Raw genomic sequence first — 19,399 nt, forward strand, 5'->3', positions numbered from 1 at the left:
CTTGAAGAGGGGTCAAGGGGATCAGGGAACTATAGCTGCTGGAGGACAGTCTCTTCCTTTCCTCCACTATCTGCCACTGTTTCCTGTCCTCGGAGGACACCACTTCAGGGTGGGGGCAGAGGCAGCGTGGATGGCACAGTGGAGAGCTCAGCCTGTTCAGCACAGCCCTACATTATGGGAAGGGTGGAGCACCACAGGCAAGCTGAGGCCTTTTAATGAGTTCAGCATACTGCCCTCATTATGACCAGCCAGCCCAGCCGAGTGGCCCAGGAGGAGGGCACAGTCATGGCACCAGCTACTCCTGGCCCTCCTTCAGGTGCCGGCCCCCTGTAGGGAGCATCTCAGAAGCAGCTCTGTGTAAGGTGCATTTTTCCTTCCCCACAGCTGGGTGGCTGTGTAGGGGCAAGATCTGCATGATTGTAAGTAATATTGTAATATCTAGGGTACTGGAAGGAATGAGGCAAGGCCCATAACTCTGCTAGGGGTTGTTGTTTCTGTTAACAAATATTTTATTTATTTATTAGCCCAATTCTACAAACACATTGTACTGAGCATATCACATGAATACAATGGGACTATTCGCAGCAGTAGTTCTGCACTCTAGTGTTGACAGGATGGAGCTGTAGAGCAGGGGTTCTCAGACTGTGGGTCGGGACTCCAAAGTGGGTCACAACCCCGTTTTAATGGGGTCGCCAGGGCTGGCGTTAGACTTGCTGGGGCCCAGGGCCGAAGCCCGAGGGTTTCAGCCCTGAGTGGTGGGGCTGAGGCTTCGGCTTCAGCCCTGGGCGGCAGGACTGAGGTTATTGGGCCCCCCGCCCAGGGCTGAAGCCATTGGGCTTCAGCACTCCCCGGACTAGGGCGGTGGGGCTCAAGTGGCCTCAGGCTTTGGTCCCACCTCCTGGAGTTGTGTAGTAATTTTTGTTATCAGAAGAAGGTCTTGGTGCAATGAAGTTTGAGAACTGCTGCTGTAAAGTAATACATATTAACTTGGCATACAGGATTTTTTAAGTACAAAATAGTGCAAGTATCCTAGCTATAAGGTATCCTACTTTACCGTTTCTTCTGTGTTTCTGTGCATGCAAAATTGCATGTGGCGCTCAATATACATACAGGTGTCCTTTATTTCCTGACCACTAGTTTAAATCTAGCTGTGAGTGTTTAACAGCAGTCCTAATTTCAGTAATGTAGAATTAAAAACACTTAAACGTGAACAGTGAATGCATTAGAAAGATGGAGACTAACTAGAACAGACAGACTTTTATTCATGAATAATTCAGTCCTGTCTGTATTACATAATGCATTTTTATATTCATCTATCTTTTGGGGTTCTTTTTTCAGGAAAACTTTTAAAAGCCGAGTGTATCCTAAGCAGCCTTATAAATGACAATGGAGCAACAGGTATGTCTAAGTCATCATTTTTGGCAAGTTTATACACTTTTTAGCTAATTGTATCATTTGCCACACTCACACAAACTTTAAATATTATCATTCACTGCACAAACCTTGATAAACTCCTGATTTTGCAATGACTTACACCAGGCATAATGCTTCCTACCAATATTAGTCAGAATTCAGTGGTGCTGCTAACAGTAGAAGCCTGATAAGAAATAATACTGATAACTAAGATGTGCCTGCAGGATCGGGTCTTAAATTGTGATGTTCTCTTGCAGCTTGATCATGCATTCCTTGTGCACCAAAAACTCCCACAAAAGACCCTTTGTTGTTCGTATTTATTTCCTTTTTAATTATTATTTTTAATGCCCAAAAATGTGGTAGGCAAATTACGTATTTCCCTTCTCTCTGCTTTTTACCATGAGAGAGAGATATATGTGGGCAATGAAGCTTTCTCTTTTCACATTTCCCTAATTCATTCAGGGCCCATATTCTGCGAACCTTTACTTAGGTCAAGAAGTACCCTGCACCTTTGACTGCATCACTGACACCCTGTCTGTTAATTTCTCTCCCATGGGAGTTTTCTAACATTCTAAACCTCTAACCAGTTTCGAACAATTGACTGATTTTATTTTATTTTTAAATCAGATTGTCAGAGAAATGTTTCTCTTTCCTCCCAAAATCACTTGGGCTTTATGCACAAAATGAGGAATATTGTGTCCTGTGCCAATAATAATTGTTTCATTATATAGTGACCATCAGAGCTAAAAATGCAGGATTTGTACCAATGGGGAAAAGAGAGTTCCAGCTTTCACAGCACTTGTTTCTAGTCTTGGAAAGGTCTGAAATATTGGACATAAAGGTCGTAATATTCTTGTGCTATTTTAAAACGCTGTTAGAATTTTTATAAATACTTATTTGTTAGCGTTACTCTCTCCCTCGGAGGTCTGTACAGTTGGCATCAGAGCTTGCTTTACAGGTGGAAGGATGTGCTGTATTGCCAACCCCAGGTGCTCAATAATCATGAGTCAGGCCCCAAAAATTATGAGATAGTTTTTAATTTTACATTTTAGGTGCTTTTTCTTTGCCTTTTGGTTTCTGAGCCTTTATGATTCACTTGGGTCATGTTTTCAAGCTTTTCTCCACAACAATGAGGGCTAGAAACTTCCTTTTTTAAAATGAAAGATAAGTCTCTCAAACATCCACACAAGTCCAGGAGCTGGGATTGAAGAGACAGACCAAATATCACAAGACTTGGGATCAAGTTAGTGTGGGTTGACAGTGCTGAATATGAACAACATTGCCAGTTTTAAAACAATGCAAACCTCTGAGATAAGGTTATTTGCATGCTGTTCAGTGAGACTAATTGTTTTATCTAACCATAGTTTGTAATATTCATTCTTTAGTGATGTGTGTAAGTGTATGTCTTGTTTTTAATTATGCTTAGCAAACTTACTTATAAGTTAATAAAGTTTTGGGTGTGAACGTTCAATATCTATGAAAGATGCCATATAACTATCAGACAAAAATAAGAATTTAGATGCCTAATTATTATGTGTGTGATGAGAAAGCATTTTTTTGCACAGGCTAAAAGAATGTGTTATGCTGCCATGTATACATTACCACAAATATATTAATTACATTAAATAATCACTTTAGTTAATATTTGTGATATTTAAATATTATTTATTAATATTTGGCCACCCTTGCAAACCTCTGAAATCTTTAGAAGGGTATTCCATAAAAGTGCTAAATTTTATTATTATTAATATTATTTTATTGCTGTTGTTCTAGGGTATATCTGAAAACAATTGGTATGAAAGCTTTACACTGGTGTTTCTCTCTCTGAGTTCTTTTACTGTTCTATCAGCTGTGTATCTGAGTGCCTACAAGGTATCTAAAGCCCTAATTCGAAGCCCATTGAAATCATTGGAAAGACTCCAGTTGATTTCATTGAGATTTGGATCAGATTTTAAGGGCTCAGGAACCACCGATAGCTGTGTCACACTCCAGTGAGTTTTTAAACTCTCGTTTCAGGCGTGTGGCTGTATGACAAGGAAAGCGATAGGATTCTTGTTCAGTCAGTCTGTATACAGATCAGAGGACAGATTCTGCAAAAGCTTGGTAAGATCACACTCTGCAGCCAGACACTTTTCCATGCAGTGATTTCACCATTTAAGTGTTAAAGTCATTTCCCATGTTCATAACTTACTAAAAAGAAATTCCTGTGTTAAGTAAAGACTTGGCTTATCTAATTTTTTCCCCTGGTTTCTCTGACAGAGAAAGCCACAGAAAATTAGCTCTACTCACAACTGGCTGAGACAGAAAACACTTACAGCTAGCAAGAGCCCATTTATCAAACAAATGTAATTTACAAATTGTCAGTCTGTTGCTGAGACAACCAGAAGATAAGCACTCGCAAATGCAGTTTCTTTGTTATTTTTAATATTAAAACTATTCCCCCTTTTTCAACATTCTTTCCTGAATGAAACCAGCCAGTAGCTTACCCCCATAGAGCTGTCCTGAAAATTACCTGGGCAGAGGCAAGAAGTCCCCAGGTTGGTGGTGCAAAGAGCTGCTGTATGGAAGCTCTGCTCTTGGTAGGATGATAGCATAGCCAGCCTAATGCTATGCTGTGCCTTCTGAGTGAATTTCCATTTTCATGACTGCTGATCTGCAAACCAAAGCAATATGAAATTAATAAATGTAATGATGTAACTAAGTTGGAAAAGTGTCATAGAATGGTTTTATACAATCTTGAAATCTCCCAGCTCAGGATAGGTGAAATAAACTCATCTGCTTTAAAGCAATATAGAGCAATGTTATAACTTAAAGAAGCAGTCTGCTTATTGATCATTTCTCTGTTTTATTTCAGGAATGTGGTATGAGGCAGCGGAGCTGGTTTGGGCGTCAATTGTAGGCTATTTCAAACTGCCTCAGCCAGATAAAAAGGTTACTGTTTTTTTCACCCTGAATACTCTCACTAATTCCACGTTGAGTCCAGAATCTGTTGTGTTTCCCTCAGTTATATGTCCTGGTTTTATTCTTCCTGGATGTAATCAATTTCAGTCAAGGTTAAAACGTGGGGCAAATGTTCTAGCTGAACGTTACACTACACTTGATTTATTTTTACATGCATGTGCTTGCACTTATTTTTAAACCAGCATGTCTTGAGCTTTGTTTTGTTTTCTGCAAAGAAATAAAGTGATCATTTTCATTCATTACCATCACCAGAAGTAAATGATCAAATGAGATGATGCAATGTAGTTCTCTGACTGAGTGACAGAGTAATACCAAGATGCAGCCATTATTAGACTTTTAGGGAGGGGTCTTAACCATTTCATTGGAACCAAACATTCCTGAGCTTCAGGAGTGTTCAAATTCTGAACCAGGGTCTGAATATCTATCTATCTATCTGGGTAGATAGATTGATGATGGGGACTATATAATCTGAGTATCTGAGTGGCTTACAGTTTTTAATATATTCATCCTCATAACACCCCCATGAGGTAGAGAAATGCTATTATTCCCATTTTACAGATGGGGAACTGAGGCACAGAGGGGGTAAGTGACTTGCACAGAGTCACACATGAAGTCTGTGGCAGAGCAGGGAATTGAAGCTTGGTTACTCAGTCTTATGTTAATGCCCTAACCATCATAGGTCCTACAACCATCCTTCATATATTTTGTTTTTAACTTTGCAAGTAGCCCAGATCTTTATAACACCTCCATGCTTTAGAATATTTGGAATCTGGATCTGAATTGTGTAAACCAGTCCTATCTTTATAATGGACCAAACCAAAACTCCAGATTTCAAACTTCCTAAACTTAGTTGCTTAAAACTCTGGACCGAAGTTTTGCAGCTTGAACCTGTCTCATAAATATTCATATGAAAGCGGAGGTGTGCAGGGAATTGTACAGATATTTAAGAAGGCAAAGAGGCATCATGTAATAGAATGATTTAGCTGTACTAACTGCATTTTAAGGTAATCTGTTGTCTGGCATACTGTTTGGGAATAGTGAACAATTGTCCTGTTTTGGAAGGACACAAAAGCCAAATGCACCTATCTTCATGACATTACAAATTCTTGTGATTCACTGACCCCTATTTAAAATTGCAAATTCCAGTGCCCAGAGTTAAATAGTCATTAACTGGAGCACCTGCCTTTTTGTCAAAACCTGTTGGGTTTTTTTTAAGTGCTTCATAAAATAGATCAGGGCAACATTACCTCATCAGTGGCTTGGTGCTCTATCAGCAGAACTGTACGTTGATTGCATTTGATTTGGCGCTTGTCTAGACAATTTTTCCTCGTGCCTCACAAATAGTTTGAGAGATACTGATCAGTTCTAAATTACTGGGGTGCAGAAAAAGTTAGTAGAGTGTTAAAACTGAGCCTAAACAGATTAAGAACCTGTTTTCCAAAATCTGTTTAGTCAGGATTTAATGTAGCATTTAGTCTGACAATATTCTTATGTTATGTCACATGATGCTGTGCTGTATTTGTCACACCTTAAAAGCTGACAGGCTGGAGGAAATAGGAAGGAAGAATGTAACAAAATTCCAATCCTCATTCGGATCCCTCCTAAAATACAAAGCTAGATCCGCAGTTGGTGTAAATGGATGCAGTTTAATTCAGTTTAGTGGAGCCATACAGACTTACACCAGCCCTCATTCTTTCCTCAATGCCCGCACATTTATAATAATCCAAGAAACAAAATCCGGCTAACTTGTTTCCTGCTCTAGATTTCCCCATGTGTCCTCTCGTCTCTGTGTGTCTTGTAGATGGCATGGAACTGTCTTTATCTTTGTGTCTTGTGCAGCACCAGCAAAAATAGAAAATAAAATGGAAAAAACACTTATTTGTTTTTATTTTTCAGGGAATTGCTACATCACTGGGTATTTTGGCTGACATCTTTGTTTCCATGAGTGAGAAAGATTATAATAGTTTTAAAAACAACTCTCAAGTTGACCTGGTAAATATTCATATATTAGAAGTCTCTTGCTGATCCTTATTTAGTTGCACCAAGCGCAGCCAAACTTCCTGCTCTTGTCCTTGCACTGAGTGCTTGGGGAAGCTCCACAATGCCAGCCAAAGTATTTGTTATCTCACCTAGACACAAAATGGGTGTCATTTCCCTCCAGGACAAATTAAATTAACACTGTGAACATTGTTAAGACCAAAATTAGACACATGTTAAACGTCCAACATGATGGGAAAGGTGAATGGGGAGAGTCTCCAGGACACAGGAATTGGTACAGATCAGTCCGTTGGTGTAGATGATCTAATATCTTGCTCTGGCAGTAGCCCAAGACTCATTAGAGTAGAAGCCTCTTGTGGATGCAAAACCTGAGAGGTGCTGAGCATCTGCAAAACTCAGTGGATTCAACTAATCAAATTCTAAGGTCCATGCTCTATCCTGACTGAGTCCTGATCTTCACTGAAATCAATGGCAATTTGCCTGAGTAATGATTGTGTTTTAACTTATTAAAGATCTCAGGATTCGACCTATAGGGAGTGGATGGTGTTCAGTGCATCTCAGGATTTGTCTTATAATGAAGTCAATTATTTCACATAACAACTTGAGAGGAGAAGTCAGTTTCCGTCTGTACTAGAAGTGCAATCTGAACATAGCATTGCATCGAAACAAACTGGGACTTTCATTTTCTTCCACTGTGTGCCAAGTCCTGTGGTCCTAAATCAGCCCTTGCTCAGACAAAATTCCTGTTGAACTACGTTAATGTAAACAGTAAGGCTGCACAGTTAGAAGAAACCAGTATATGTAGAAGTTAAGGTTCCCAGGGCAATTTAATTCATGTGCATTGTCTATATTTAGTATCTTCCCGTTTTCTGGTTAGATATGTAACTTAATTTCTGTTTGACATAAAATGACTACTATAAAATCCATGGCCAATTTAATGTAGTTATAGGAATCCTCAATTTACCGCTTTATTTTAACAATCAAGCTGTAACATTTCATTACATAAAGCCAAATTATGACTCATGTTCTTGTCAGATGCAGCTGGGCTCTGCAGTCAGATCAGTCCTACTGCTTTCAATGGAACTAGGCTGGGTTACACCAGTGTAACTGAGCTCAGACTCTCCCCTTTTATTTCCAACTATTTCCCACCACACGACTATGACCCTCATTATACAGTCAAGTCTTCGTGGGTATGTCTACACTGCAATGGAAGCCCAAGATTCAAACTCAGGCTCAAGCTTAACCCCGCTTCCTTCCACACAAAAATCACTCTAACCTAGGGCCCAGGCCCCAGACCCCAGGAGGGTGGAGGGTCTGAGCCTGAGTCAAGCCACGACCCAGGATTCAAGCTCTGTTTTGCAATGTAGACACAGCCCTATTAGATCCATGCTCTGGGAGTCCACCAAAAGAATCCCATGAGCTGACTTTCTTTGTCCTCTGGACAGTCAAGTTTTCCCACACTGCAACACGAATAAAGGGCTTGAGTGGCCACATTTTGGGAGGGTGCTAGGAAATGTGGGATATGGGTGGTTGGGCTCAGGCCTGCATAATGCAGTGTAGATGCTCCAGCCCCAGGTTGGGAGCCAGGGTTCAACAATTCCTAACCTAGGGTTATAAAGCCCTATGTTAACAAATCCAGGCTCTGCTAATTCAAGATCTACCTTGGACTTACATTGCAGTGTTGACATACCCTATAACTGTTACTTGCCTTTTTCCACCACTAAAAATGTGACATGACAAAGATGACAGTGTGTGTAAAGGAATTTTTATCCTGCTGTTTTAACAGAGCCTTCTCCAAGAGTTTGACCATCGCTTACTGTCAGCTGCTGAAGCCTGCAAGCTGGCAGCTGCCTTCAGCCAGTACACCCCGCTTTTTGTGCTCACCGCGGTGGTGAGTATGATTTCAGTTCATATCTGGGACTTGAGTAGGATGGTGCACCCCTCCCAGAAATCCTATCTAAAACCACAGAGGGAGAAAGACAGGTGGAAAGACAGCTCCCCCAGAGTGATGATGCTTTGCAAGTTAATACCTCACCCCCCTGCAACTCTAAGCACATTTAAAATAAAGCATCATAATCAGAGATATATGACAATCCTTACCTCAGAAATGCAGGAACGATCTGTAAGAGCTGGTATCTGTGCCTTGAAATGCATGAAGAAATAGCACTTTTTTTCTTTTTATTTGGAACAGAATTCCATATTTCTATTTCATTGACTTCTCATCCTTCTTCCTTTTCAGAATATCCGTGGCACATGCTTATTGTCCTATAGTTACTCCAGAGAATGTCCTCCAGAGAAGAGAAAGTTCTATTTGTCAGAAGCTAAGGAATCCTTTGAAATTGGTCTTCTCACCAAGAAAGAAAATGACCCTGTCACTAGCAGGCAGGAGCTTCATAGTTTTATTAAAGCAGCTTTCTGCCTTACAACAGTTCATCGGCGACTCTACGGGGAAAGCAAGAGACTCTGTGAGGTGAGACAGCTATGTAGTGAAGCCATGGAGAAACTGTACACTTACAGCACTTCACCTTTTACTGAGGATCAAGACAAAGAAACACTTGCCAAAGAGATCATGTCTTTGATCATGTCTGTCAAGAAGCATTTAGAAGTACAAAGCTTCCCTAATTCAGATGCCAGGTCTTATGTTCCTGATAGCTACAAAGGTGGAGTGGAAAAGCCTATCTTGTATGGTGAAGTGAATTTTGAGAAAATCCTTGAAATGCATTCCCAGCATCATAGGTCAATAAGTGAAGTGTTTGAAAGTACTTGCAGGAGCCAGGAAACCAGACACAGAGAAGCCAAAATGGGAGCTTGCATCACTGCCTTAAAAACTGAAACTAAAAATGTAGACACCATGTGTACCACTGAAGAAAAATTACCCTATGGCAAATACATTGCCAAAATCTCTGATTCACAGAACGCAAGAAGAAGCCGTGAGAGACTCAGTGGCCGAAGGAGATGGATTAGTTCTAATGTAATGAATGTCTCCCTTGAAGAAGAAATGGAGAGCAAGCCATTAGATAAAGTTACCAATGATGAAGATGGGATTTTCAGCCATTTGCAAAGCAGGAGTCAAAGCACTAGTTCTTTGAAGTCTTGGAGCAAGTTGTCAAAATCAAGTTCCTCTGCTAGCTGGGAGGAGCTAGATTGTAACGCTAGCAATAAACTGCCCAGAGATTGGCAACCAAGGGAAAAGGGCTCAGTGGATGAGCAGTGTTGCACTGCCTCAACCGAATCTACTGAGGAAAATGTTCAAGCTAGTAGCCTGCACTCATTGTCCTTCCAAACTCATCATCTTACTCTTCAAGAGCCACAGAGTGGCTGTTCAGGTCCTTCTCAGCATTCATTAAAGAAAAATATGCTCTTTGCTAATAGATTAGCAGGTGCGTCCTCAGCTTCCAGAGAAGGGCTCTTGCAGGGGACAGAACCTGAAAGGGATGCCTCAAAACAGAACGCAGGGGATGCCAATAGTATAGACTTCAGGAATAATGCTATTTCTTTCATGGACTTAAAGGGTGCCCATTGTTCTGGTCCCAACAGACCTGAGAGGGAGACGATTTCCTCTTCCTTGGCAGAATTAGAATCCTTTGAAATGATTGAGTCCAGAACCAAGGACAGCAATAGAGACGTCAGTGTTATTCACAGCCCTACTCAGCGCAGCATAGTGGAAGGAAATGTAATAGATGCTGAAAGATATAAAAGAATCACAGAGCCATTATCTATAAATAATTATTTGTGGATTGACCCAGAAGGAGATACTGTAGACAATACAGAGGATCTGCCAATTGAGCCTCATGTACCTACAGGTAAGGTAGCTACTACGACATCTATAAGCAACAAGCCAGAAATAGCAAGTGATTCCTTTGTATGTAACTGGATTAATAAATCTTCTGCTGAAATGGCTGGAAATGGGTCTTTTGAAATGCCTGAAGTCGACACCCAGGCAGATACAGAAGATGAATGGGAGTTTGCTTTCAGCAATAGCAGGAGCTCAGTAAACAGCTCTCCTGCCATGAATGCTCCAAGGCCTCAACTTAGCCACGGGGTTGGGATCAGAGTTTCACCATCAGGGAGGGAGAAGCCAGAAGCTGACGGCTTCAATGACTGTGCTACCACAGAGGAAGACGAAGCGGAAAAGTACAGGAACATTCTGAACAGCAGCCACAGCTCAAGCTCCTCTCTGAAATCATGGTACAAATCAGCCCAGTTTTCCAGCAGTTTCTCTGAACTAGAGAGTCCATCTTTTCCGAACTCCAGTGGGAGCTCTTTTGTCTTTGTGCCTGGGAGAACCAAAGAACAAATCCTAAAAGCTCGCTTTCTAGAGGATGCTGACTATGAGAAGCTCTTGTCAGGTGTTGAGCATCACTGGCTAGTGCAGAGACTGGAGACTACTGGAATATTTAAGGCTAGACAACTCCACAAAGCATACTGTAAGTAACATCTCCCCTGTGTGTATATGTTCTGTGCCATTGTGGTCCCAAACATAGCTATAAGGAGGTCAGAGCTAACCTTTGAAGGATTTTGTACTACGTGCAGGCCAGCACTCTTACTATGATGATGAACAAGGTATAAAACCCTCAAAGATAGATAGAAATCTAGGGTCTGATCTTGCAATTCTTATTCATATGTGTTTGTGCATTGGCCATATAATTCAGAGGTTAGAGCATCGCCCTTGTAAACTGAGAGTCACATGTTTGATTCTCATTTTGCCTTATGCCAATAATTTAGAAGAGAGTAGAGTAGGGACTGGTCCTTTCTGGTCTTAAACATCTATGAAACTATGTATGAGTAAAGGCTGCAGAATCGGTCTGTACTACTTACTGGATCATACAGATCTCAAGGGTCTGGATATTTTTAGGCCCTCTTCATTGTTCACAATATTTAGATTTAAATAAAAAAAGAGCCAAGCCAGGCCAGAACAACATTTTGGCTTAATTTGCTATTTTGCTTAATATCACATCCCGTTTTTTCCTTTCATCTGTTAACCAAACCAAGTCAGACTGTACCTGCTGCCAGAATCTCTCAATTATTTTTAATTTGTCTTAAGGTCCTTGTGAGTTTTATATTTTGTTCATTTCAATAAAACTCTGTTCTCAATCTGTGAGTCTAGGAGCTCTGTCTGCTAGCTCACAAAGTTAATAAACAAGCACAACTGACGTGAAGCACTGATTTAAAGTGTGGCTCTAATCTGAAGAGGGTAGGTTTTGATGAAACATTTTGATTGACCTGATCTGAAAAAAACATTCAGAAGTTCAGTTTGTGAAAGTTGTTGAGATTTCAATTTGTGATGGGAAAATTATTTGAAATCTTGAAAATTCTTGTAGAATCATTTCCTGCCCAGCTCTAAGTGCCCTGGTCAATCTAGTACAGTATCCACTCTCTGACAGTGCCGGCACCAGATGCTTCAGGGGAAGATATAAGAACCCTGCAGTGGGCAAATGTGGGATGATCTGCCTCCACACGAAGGTCTCCTCCTAAACCTAGCAGTAGATTGGTTTTAACCCTGAAGGTTTTATATCCCTTCCAAATTTGTGTTAGCATTAACTAGTATAAGTCTAGATAGTCTTATCAGTATAAATGTCCAGTGCCACACAATTTGGTGGTATTCAAGTTTATATATGTGCTAGAGGCTTATGACTGGCTCATAGCAGGGGCATTACAGAGCAGGAGTGAAATGCATTAGATTCTTCCTGTAGATACTTTGTGTTCTCTACTCGCTCTTAGTTTTTCTGCAGGATGCCCTTATCATTTAAATTTTTATTAGTGTACAAGACAGGTGCAGGAAAGCCCTGCTACCCCAAAGTAGATGTACAGTGTTTCCTGCCAAAGCAATGCATTTTACCTAACTACCTTATACATTTCCACTTACGGATGAGCTTCTTCAAAAGATGCTGTTTCAATACTGCACTGTAATAGGTAAGTGTGACAAGATAGCAGAGCTTTGAAAGTTTGCCTGGGCATGGACATCAATCCCAACAGAAAAAATTGAAAGCTCTTAGGTTTCATCCTTGGTTACTGGTATGGAACAACCTTGCTAAAGAAGCGGTCGGTTTCATTTCTTTTGGTAGCTGCTCTTCTTCTGAAATACTCTAAGAAATCTGGGCTGTGGACAGGCCAGGAAACAGCTGTGTATATTGGAGACTACCTGAGCGTGGCGAAGGAAGGCAAACAAAGGAATGCATTTTGGATACACTTTCTGCATCAAGAAGAAACTTTGGGAAGGTATTGATCAAGCACAAATTGCTGAAGTGAAATTTTAATCAGGGCTAATTCTGCACACATAGGAACATAGCAATTGCCATACTGGATTAGACCCAAGGTCCAGCTAGTCCAGTGTCCTGTCTCTAACAGTGGTCAGTACCAAGTGCTTCAGAAAAAGGTGCAAGAAACCCCACTGTTATAGGGGCGTTATGGGATAACCTGCTCCCAGGGAAAGTTTCTTCCTAATCTCCATTAGTTAAGAGCTGGCAAATATCCTGAAGCAAAAGGGTTTTATAGCCCTTCCAAAGCTCCTGGCTATTTGATCCTCACTATTATAGCTCTGGATATTCTTGTTACCCAGTTTGATTCTGAAGTTACGGTCTTTCCATAGGGACAGGTATTTAAAAAAGAACCAATTGTTTCATTATTGTTTTCTATGGTATCCAATACTGTGTTACATTTACTGTCCATTTTCCTATTATGCTCTTGGGCTTGTCTACACACAAATCTGCACAGAAGTCAGTGAATGGATTTTATTTCACACCTTTTGTTGTTTCAAATTCTTTCATTGTGGATTAAGAGTTTCCTATTTCTGATTTAAATATAATCCAGATACAACAATCTTAATCTGAAACGAGAGTATCCACACACAGATTTGCATGAAATAGGAAAATAGTCAAATTAAAACCAATTTAGTGATTTCAGTGCAAGCTAGTATGTAAACAAGGCACACAGTAGAGTGTGCAATATTGTTGTGTTTTAATACAAATGTGAGTAGAGGTTGCTCATGGGCACAAGATTAACTACCAAGTATTGACCTCTGCCTGAAGTGGAGTCTTAAACTCCTTGCTGTGCTCAGTGTTGCAATGCCTAAGTCTGATTTTTTTTAAAAATGATTTAGACATGTGGGAGTCTAAATCCCATTTACAGTCAGATTTTGGCTCCCAGGTGTCTAAATCACTTTTGAAAGTAAGATTTAGGCTCCTAAATCAGTTAGGCAGTGCAATGCTGAGCGCAGCAACACCAAAATGGCTTTAAAAATCTGGGCCTCGCTGTCTTGTTCTCAAGAGGATAAGGAGAGAGGTGGGCGGGGCAGAGCATGGCATGTCTGAGAGATGGATAACATTTTATTCTGTGTGGTGGCTTTGTGAAATGGACACCTCTGCCTAAAAACTGGAATAAGTCCACCTGCTCACTTCACCTAGGCCACAGCACCTAGAGGCAGTGCTTGCTGCTTGGGAGAGGGAAATGTGGATTTTTGACCATGAATAAATGTGATGTATGGGTTATTAGGGTGTATGGTGGGATTTTCAAAGGTGCCTGTGCTCCAGTGGAAGTCAGCTGGAGTTAGGTGCCTAATTCATTTACACGCTTTTGAAATTCTCACCCTAAGACTAAGATCTTTCAGAGCTAACTTCTGTTATTCCATCAAGAGGTACAAGACCAGATTCCACTTGTTGTCATTTTAAATAACTTACCAATAAATAGCTTTGCCCTTGAACAACAAAGTGGATTTGTGGTGATGATTTGCAATCCAATGAGGATTTCCCTTATTGCTATCTGCCTGAGGAATTGGCTATTCTGTGTGTTTGTTTTTACCATGTAGGTATGTTGGGAAAGAGTATAAAGAAGAAAAGGGGCTTCTTAACCATTTCATTGATGTAGAGCGACAAATGACTGCCCAGTACTACGTGACAGAATTCAACAAAAGGCTGTATGAGCAAAAGATTCCAACACAAATCTTTTACATCCCTTCTACAGTGCTCCTGGTAAGAAATCCTAAACTGAAATCAACTGAAGCAGGGAATTTACAGAAGCCAGCAGGAAATGATCAGAGAATGTTTCTCCTGTAGAATAATGGGTATAAAGTGAGGAAAGTTTCAAGTTCTCTGCAGAACAATAATGATTATTATAAGCCACTTGTGTCCCATACACAGTGGATATGTAAACACAGCATTTTGGAGCAAGCAGAAGTGAGCCTCATGGCTAAAAATAGACAGCCTCTCCATAGGTTTCAGAGTCTGAGCTCAAGCTGTAACTTCTAAAAACAGCTGTGTAGACAGTGCTTTGAACACCAGTCTGAGCCTTAGAATCATAGAATATTAGGGTTGGAAGAGACATCAGGAGGTCATCTAGTCCAACCCGCTGCTCAAAGCAGGACCAACACCAACTAAATCATCCCAGCCAAGGCTTTGTCAAGCCAGGCCTTAAAAACCTATAAGGATGGAGATTCCACCACCTCCCTAGGTAACCCATTCCAGTGCTTCACCAGCCTCCTAGTGAAATAGTGTTTCCTAATATCCAACCTAGACCTCCCCCAGTGCAACTTGAGACCATTGGTCCTTGTTCTGTCATCTGCCACCACTGAGAACAGCCTAGGCTCCATCCTTTTTGGAACCCCCTTTCAGGTAGTTGAAGGCTGCTATCAAATCTCCCCTCACTCTTCTCTTCTGCAGACTAAATAACCCCAGTTCCCTCAGCCTCTCCTCATAAGTCATGTGCCCCAGCCCCATAATAATTTTCGTTGCCCTCTGCTGGACTGTCTCCAATTTGTCCACATCCCTTCTGTAGTGGGGGGACCAAAACTGGACACAGTACTCCAGGTGTGGCCTCACCAGTGTCGAATAGCGGGGAATAATCATTTCCCTCGATCTGCTGGCAATGATCCTACTAATGCAGCCCAATATGCCATTGGCCTTCTTGGCAACAAGGGCACACTGCTGACTCATATCCAGCTTGGTCTTGCTAGAGCAAGTCTGTCGACCCAGGGAGGCTCACTCGTTCTCACTCCGAAATGCTGGATAGAGATCCCCTAAGAGGCAAATGCCATTATCCGGTAAACAAGTTTGATTATTTAAAGATGAAAAAACATCTAACATACAAGCACAGATTCTCACCAGAGAGTGCAATAGGTGCACCTGTAAAAGTATGTACGTCCTGCCAGGCTCACCAAACCCATACCTTTATGTATGTACCTTGGGCAGGGAAGGGCTCAGTTAACCAGCTGGCAGGTATAGTTGCCCAACTGTTAGCACCTAACCAGTTTGTGCACAGAAGTATGAGGGCTCGTATTTGCCTGCAGGTGCACATGCTATTTTAGTAGCTGCACCTTTAGCGTGCTTCTTTAAAATGTAGCCTATAGTTATAATGATGCTCTCGGAAATAACAGAATTAGGGTACAATTCTGCTCAGTTTATTCACTTAAATTGGCCCATTGATTTAAGTGGGACTTCTCAGCACTGGTGCCAGAACGGGGGGCAGGGGGAGGAGACAGGGAGCCATGGCCCTCCCATTTATAAAAGGGCCATGCCCCCCACTTTTTAACAAAAGAAACATGCGCTGTGGGGAAAAATGCAGTCCCCATGTTTAGAACTAAAGTTGTCTGTTTGTTGTATTATAATAAAACCTTAAATATTATAATGTGGCTACATTTTGTATTCTGGTTATTTATGTTACAGTTGTACTCTGCAGGATATTTAAGTAGCATTTTAATTCCTCTGCCATTTTGGTCTTGGCCCACCCACTTCTACAAAGGTTCCAGTGCCCTTGCTACTCAGAAGGGCCAGGCAAGCAGTGTGTGGCCCTTAGATTGTCAATTTCTTGGGGCAGGAACTTGTTTTTTCATCTGATCATTAAAAATGTTTAAATCAATAATAATAATTATTAATAGTAACGATGTTGCAGGAAATAACAGTTAAAATAATATGGGCCAGATCCTTGGGTCCAGCCAGTCCCCATTCAGTGCAGCCTGAGGGTTACACTAATCTGCATTGCTTTGTAATGGCACCCAAGGAATGGATGGGGATCATCAGATTGCAGCACATTCAGACTTGCCCCCAACACACCATCCTTACCGAAGGGGATGGCAGGGGATGCGTAGAGCCAACATAGCTAGCTACATGCCATGTGGAGAGTCCTCCATTCCAGGGAAATCAGCAGCTACCCTGGGACAGTGGCTTTCTGGCCCTCTTGCATCACCTGAGTGGCGCACCGGCCAGAGCATTAGCCAACATCTTTCCCTCTATCTTTTATAGATCTAGTTTACACATTTAACTACATTCTATTCGACTTCTGCAAATAAAATACAAATAGCCCAGTAGACTATTGTGTACAGTATCGATGCCCTATTTCTTTGTCCCTGCATGTGTGGCATATAAGTTACTGCTCTGTTGTTCACGTGTACACTATAATGCAATGTGCAAATGACTTTGGATCAAAGAGCTTTGCTTTACTGCTTTTGCTAAGTATGCTGTCATTGGTGCTGCTTCTCAGCTCCTTATCCCACTTTTTAAACTGACTTTCTTGCAATATATTTTTCATTTGCTTTACAAGCAAGATACATATAGAACTTGTTGATCACCGTGTCTGGTCTCACCAGGCTGAATTGACATTTCCAGAGCTGACACTTTCTTGTCTCTAGCTAGATGTGAGCTCTGCTTCCAGATGTGTTGTGGTGGGAACAAACAAATGGGTGGCACAGTGTGGGGGCTCTTTACATCCAGTTTCCTGTTAGTGCAGTGGGGAAAAGTAATAGTGCAAATAAGAATTCAAATAACTGAGCTATAGGACTTCTCATCTCTACTGGGATAATTTTAGTCCTTTAACATTTTGTTTTCTTTCAGATATTAGAAGGCAAATCTATAAAAGGATGTGTGAGTGTGGAGCCTTATATTCTGGGAGAATTTGTGAAACTATCTAATAACACAAAAGTAGTAAAGACAGAGTACAAAGCCACAGAGTATGGCTTGGCCTTTGGCCATTTCTCATATGAGTTTTCCCATGGCAAAGATGTGGTTGTCGATTTGCAAGGTTTGTATGATGGCTGATTCTGTTTGTTGTGTGTCCTTCCCATTTTCCAGCAGTGTGTGCTGTACAAAGAACAAAACCATTTACAATGTCATTAAGGCAAGGGGAGGCATAGCGAGGACTCAGACTCACATTGCGTAAGAAAACTGGACATAATTTTTGGCATGTGAAATAAATAACACCTGGTGGCCCAAGGAGAACCTCCCTCTCTTCTTGATGTGAGAGAAACTGTGATCATGTTCCTGGGCCAGATCCTAGTGTGATGCAACCTTGTGTCACTCCACCCATGTGAAAGTTAAACTAAAGCTAACAGAAATGGGCCCCTGAGGGGCTTCTCTGCAAAGGGGGCTCCTCAGGTGACACTGAGACAGTGTAGCAGCTCCCATGCCACACTTTTCCTTCCCTGTGATTGGCAAGCCCCCAAATGGCTGAAAGCTACCTTCGTGCATACACCCCCTCTTTAGTTTCACAGGCTCTCCTTGGTTAGAGCTGAGGACCTGACCTGGCAAGCTGTTGACTCAAGTACCCTCCTCCCTTAGCAGGGTAAAGCCAAAACCAAGATGCTATTGGGACCTGATGTCATCTTGTGATTGTGTTCTTACCTGCATATCAGTGCAGCCTTATTCTGCTCTCGCTTACCCTGGGGTAAATCAGAAGTAACTCCACTGATGTCAGCAGAATTCCACCTGTGTAAAACTGATCAGACTTGGGGTGGGTGGGGCTTAATTACAGAACGCAATGAAGTGAAGGGACTATTGTATGTCATTTTGTATTCTTTATTCTACAGGTTGGGTGACTGGTAATGGAAAAGGCCTCATCTACCTCACAGACCCCCAAATTCATTCTCTTAATGGGAAAGATGTTTCACACTCCACCAACTTTGGAGAGAAAGGAATCTATTATTTCTTCAATAATCAACACGTGGAGTGCAATGAAATCTGCCATCATCTTTCTTTAACGAGGCCTTCGGTAGCAGAACCTAACTAGCCTCGTGCAAAGACAGCCTGACAGGTGCTGATGTCGGACCTGATCCCTCACACATTTAGACACATAAATAACTCTGCTTGCGAGAGCAGAGACATAGAAGTAAAAGTACTTTTATTCCTAAGTGTGGAAGGATCCGGGTCATTGTTCCAGGTTGGTAACACCATGTTTCTGAATACTGCTTGTGGAAATTAACAAAACCACATAAAAGTATATTCAAGGAACATACAGGGTGTAACAAACCCACAAGGGCCAGGAAAATTATGAGCTAACACTAGAACTTTGTCCTTACAATGATCAGTCTCATCTAGAAATCGCAGCACCAGAAGGAGACAAGATAGTACAACCTTTACTCCGGGCTTGACTTCAATGTGGGTTTTGGCTGAGAAAGGACAGTGGGATGTGTAACCCTAGCTGCTATTAGGAGATACTATTCTAAGGAAAAGGGTGTAGTCAGGATCTGGTATAGTTATTTCAGGTATTTGGGTTTACTTGTATTTATGATTTTCAGAGACTTTTTTCAGTGTCTATATGCTGTGTTACTGAAACAAAAAGTGATATAATGTAGCTTCTTTCTCTCAGACCTTAGTGTGTAATTTCTTGCTTCCATTTTAAAATGGCAGTTTTAATGGTGCTAGCCGCAGAGCAAACCTTGCAGCCCTTATACAGGCAAAACTGCTGTTGATGCGGAAGGAAGCCTTGCCGCAGGAAGGATGGCTGGACTTGCTCACATCTGTGTTAATGTGCCCACAGGACTGACAGTTCTCTCTTAGGGTACATCTACACTACAGCGGGGAGTCGATTTAAGATACGCAAATTCAGCTACGTGAATAGCGTAGCTGAATTCGACGTATTACAGCCGACTTACCCCGTTGTGAGGACGGCGGCAAAATCGACTTCTGCCGCTTTTTGTCGGCGGCGCTTACTACCACCTCCGCTGGTGGAGTTAGAGCGCCGATTCGGGGATCGATTGTCGCGTCCCAACGGGACGCGATAAATCGATCCCCGAGAGGTCGATTTCTACCCGCCGATTCAGGCG

At 41.6% G+C, this 19,399-nt stretch overlaps 1 protein-coding gene across 3 annotated transcripts in view; it reads left to right on the plus strand.

The window, feature by feature from the left end:
• ALPK1 (alpha kinase 1) overlaps nucleotides 1-19,132 on the plus strand; it is a 74,589-nt gene extending 55,457 nt beyond the window's left edge. The window contains exons 5-14 of one of the 3 annotated variants that reach the window (XM_034772127.1): nucleotides 1,339-1,398; nucleotides 3,430-3,516; nucleotides 4,268-4,344; nucleotides 6,271-6,366; nucleotides 8,159-8,263; nucleotides 8,612-10,799; nucleotides 12,438-12,591; nucleotides 14,177-14,339; nucleotides 17,193-17,379; nucleotides 18,164-19,132. In XM_034772127.1, coding sequence (XP_034628018.1) covers nucleotides 1,339-1,398; nucleotides 3,430-3,516; nucleotides 4,268-4,344; nucleotides 6,271-6,366; nucleotides 8,159-8,263; nucleotides 8,612-10,799; nucleotides 12,438-12,591; nucleotides 14,177-14,339; nucleotides 17,193-17,379; nucleotides 18,164-18,363 — 3,317 coding nt within the window. In that variant the 3' untranslated portion in view covers nucleotides 18,364-19,132. Of the gene's footprint in view, nucleotides 1-1,338; nucleotides 1,399-3,429; nucleotides 3,517-4,267; nucleotides 4,345-6,270; nucleotides 6,367-8,158; nucleotides 8,264-8,611; nucleotides 10,800-12,437; nucleotides 12,592-14,176; nucleotides 14,340-17,192; nucleotides 17,380-18,163 lie in introns of those variants that run through there. The other 2 variants (XM_034772128.1, XR_004645900.1) reach the window with 2 other exon arrangements.
• The last annotated feature ends 267 nt before the right edge of the window (nucleotides 19,133-19,399 follow it).

The sequence above is a fragment of the Trachemys scripta genome, chromosome 5, assembly GCF_013100865.1.
Source record: "Trachemys scripta elegans isolate TJP31775 chromosome 5, CAS_Tse_1.0, whole genome shotgun sequence".
Classification (NCBI taxonomy): Eukaryota; Metazoa; Chordata; order Testudines; family Emydidae; genus Trachemys; species Trachemys scripta.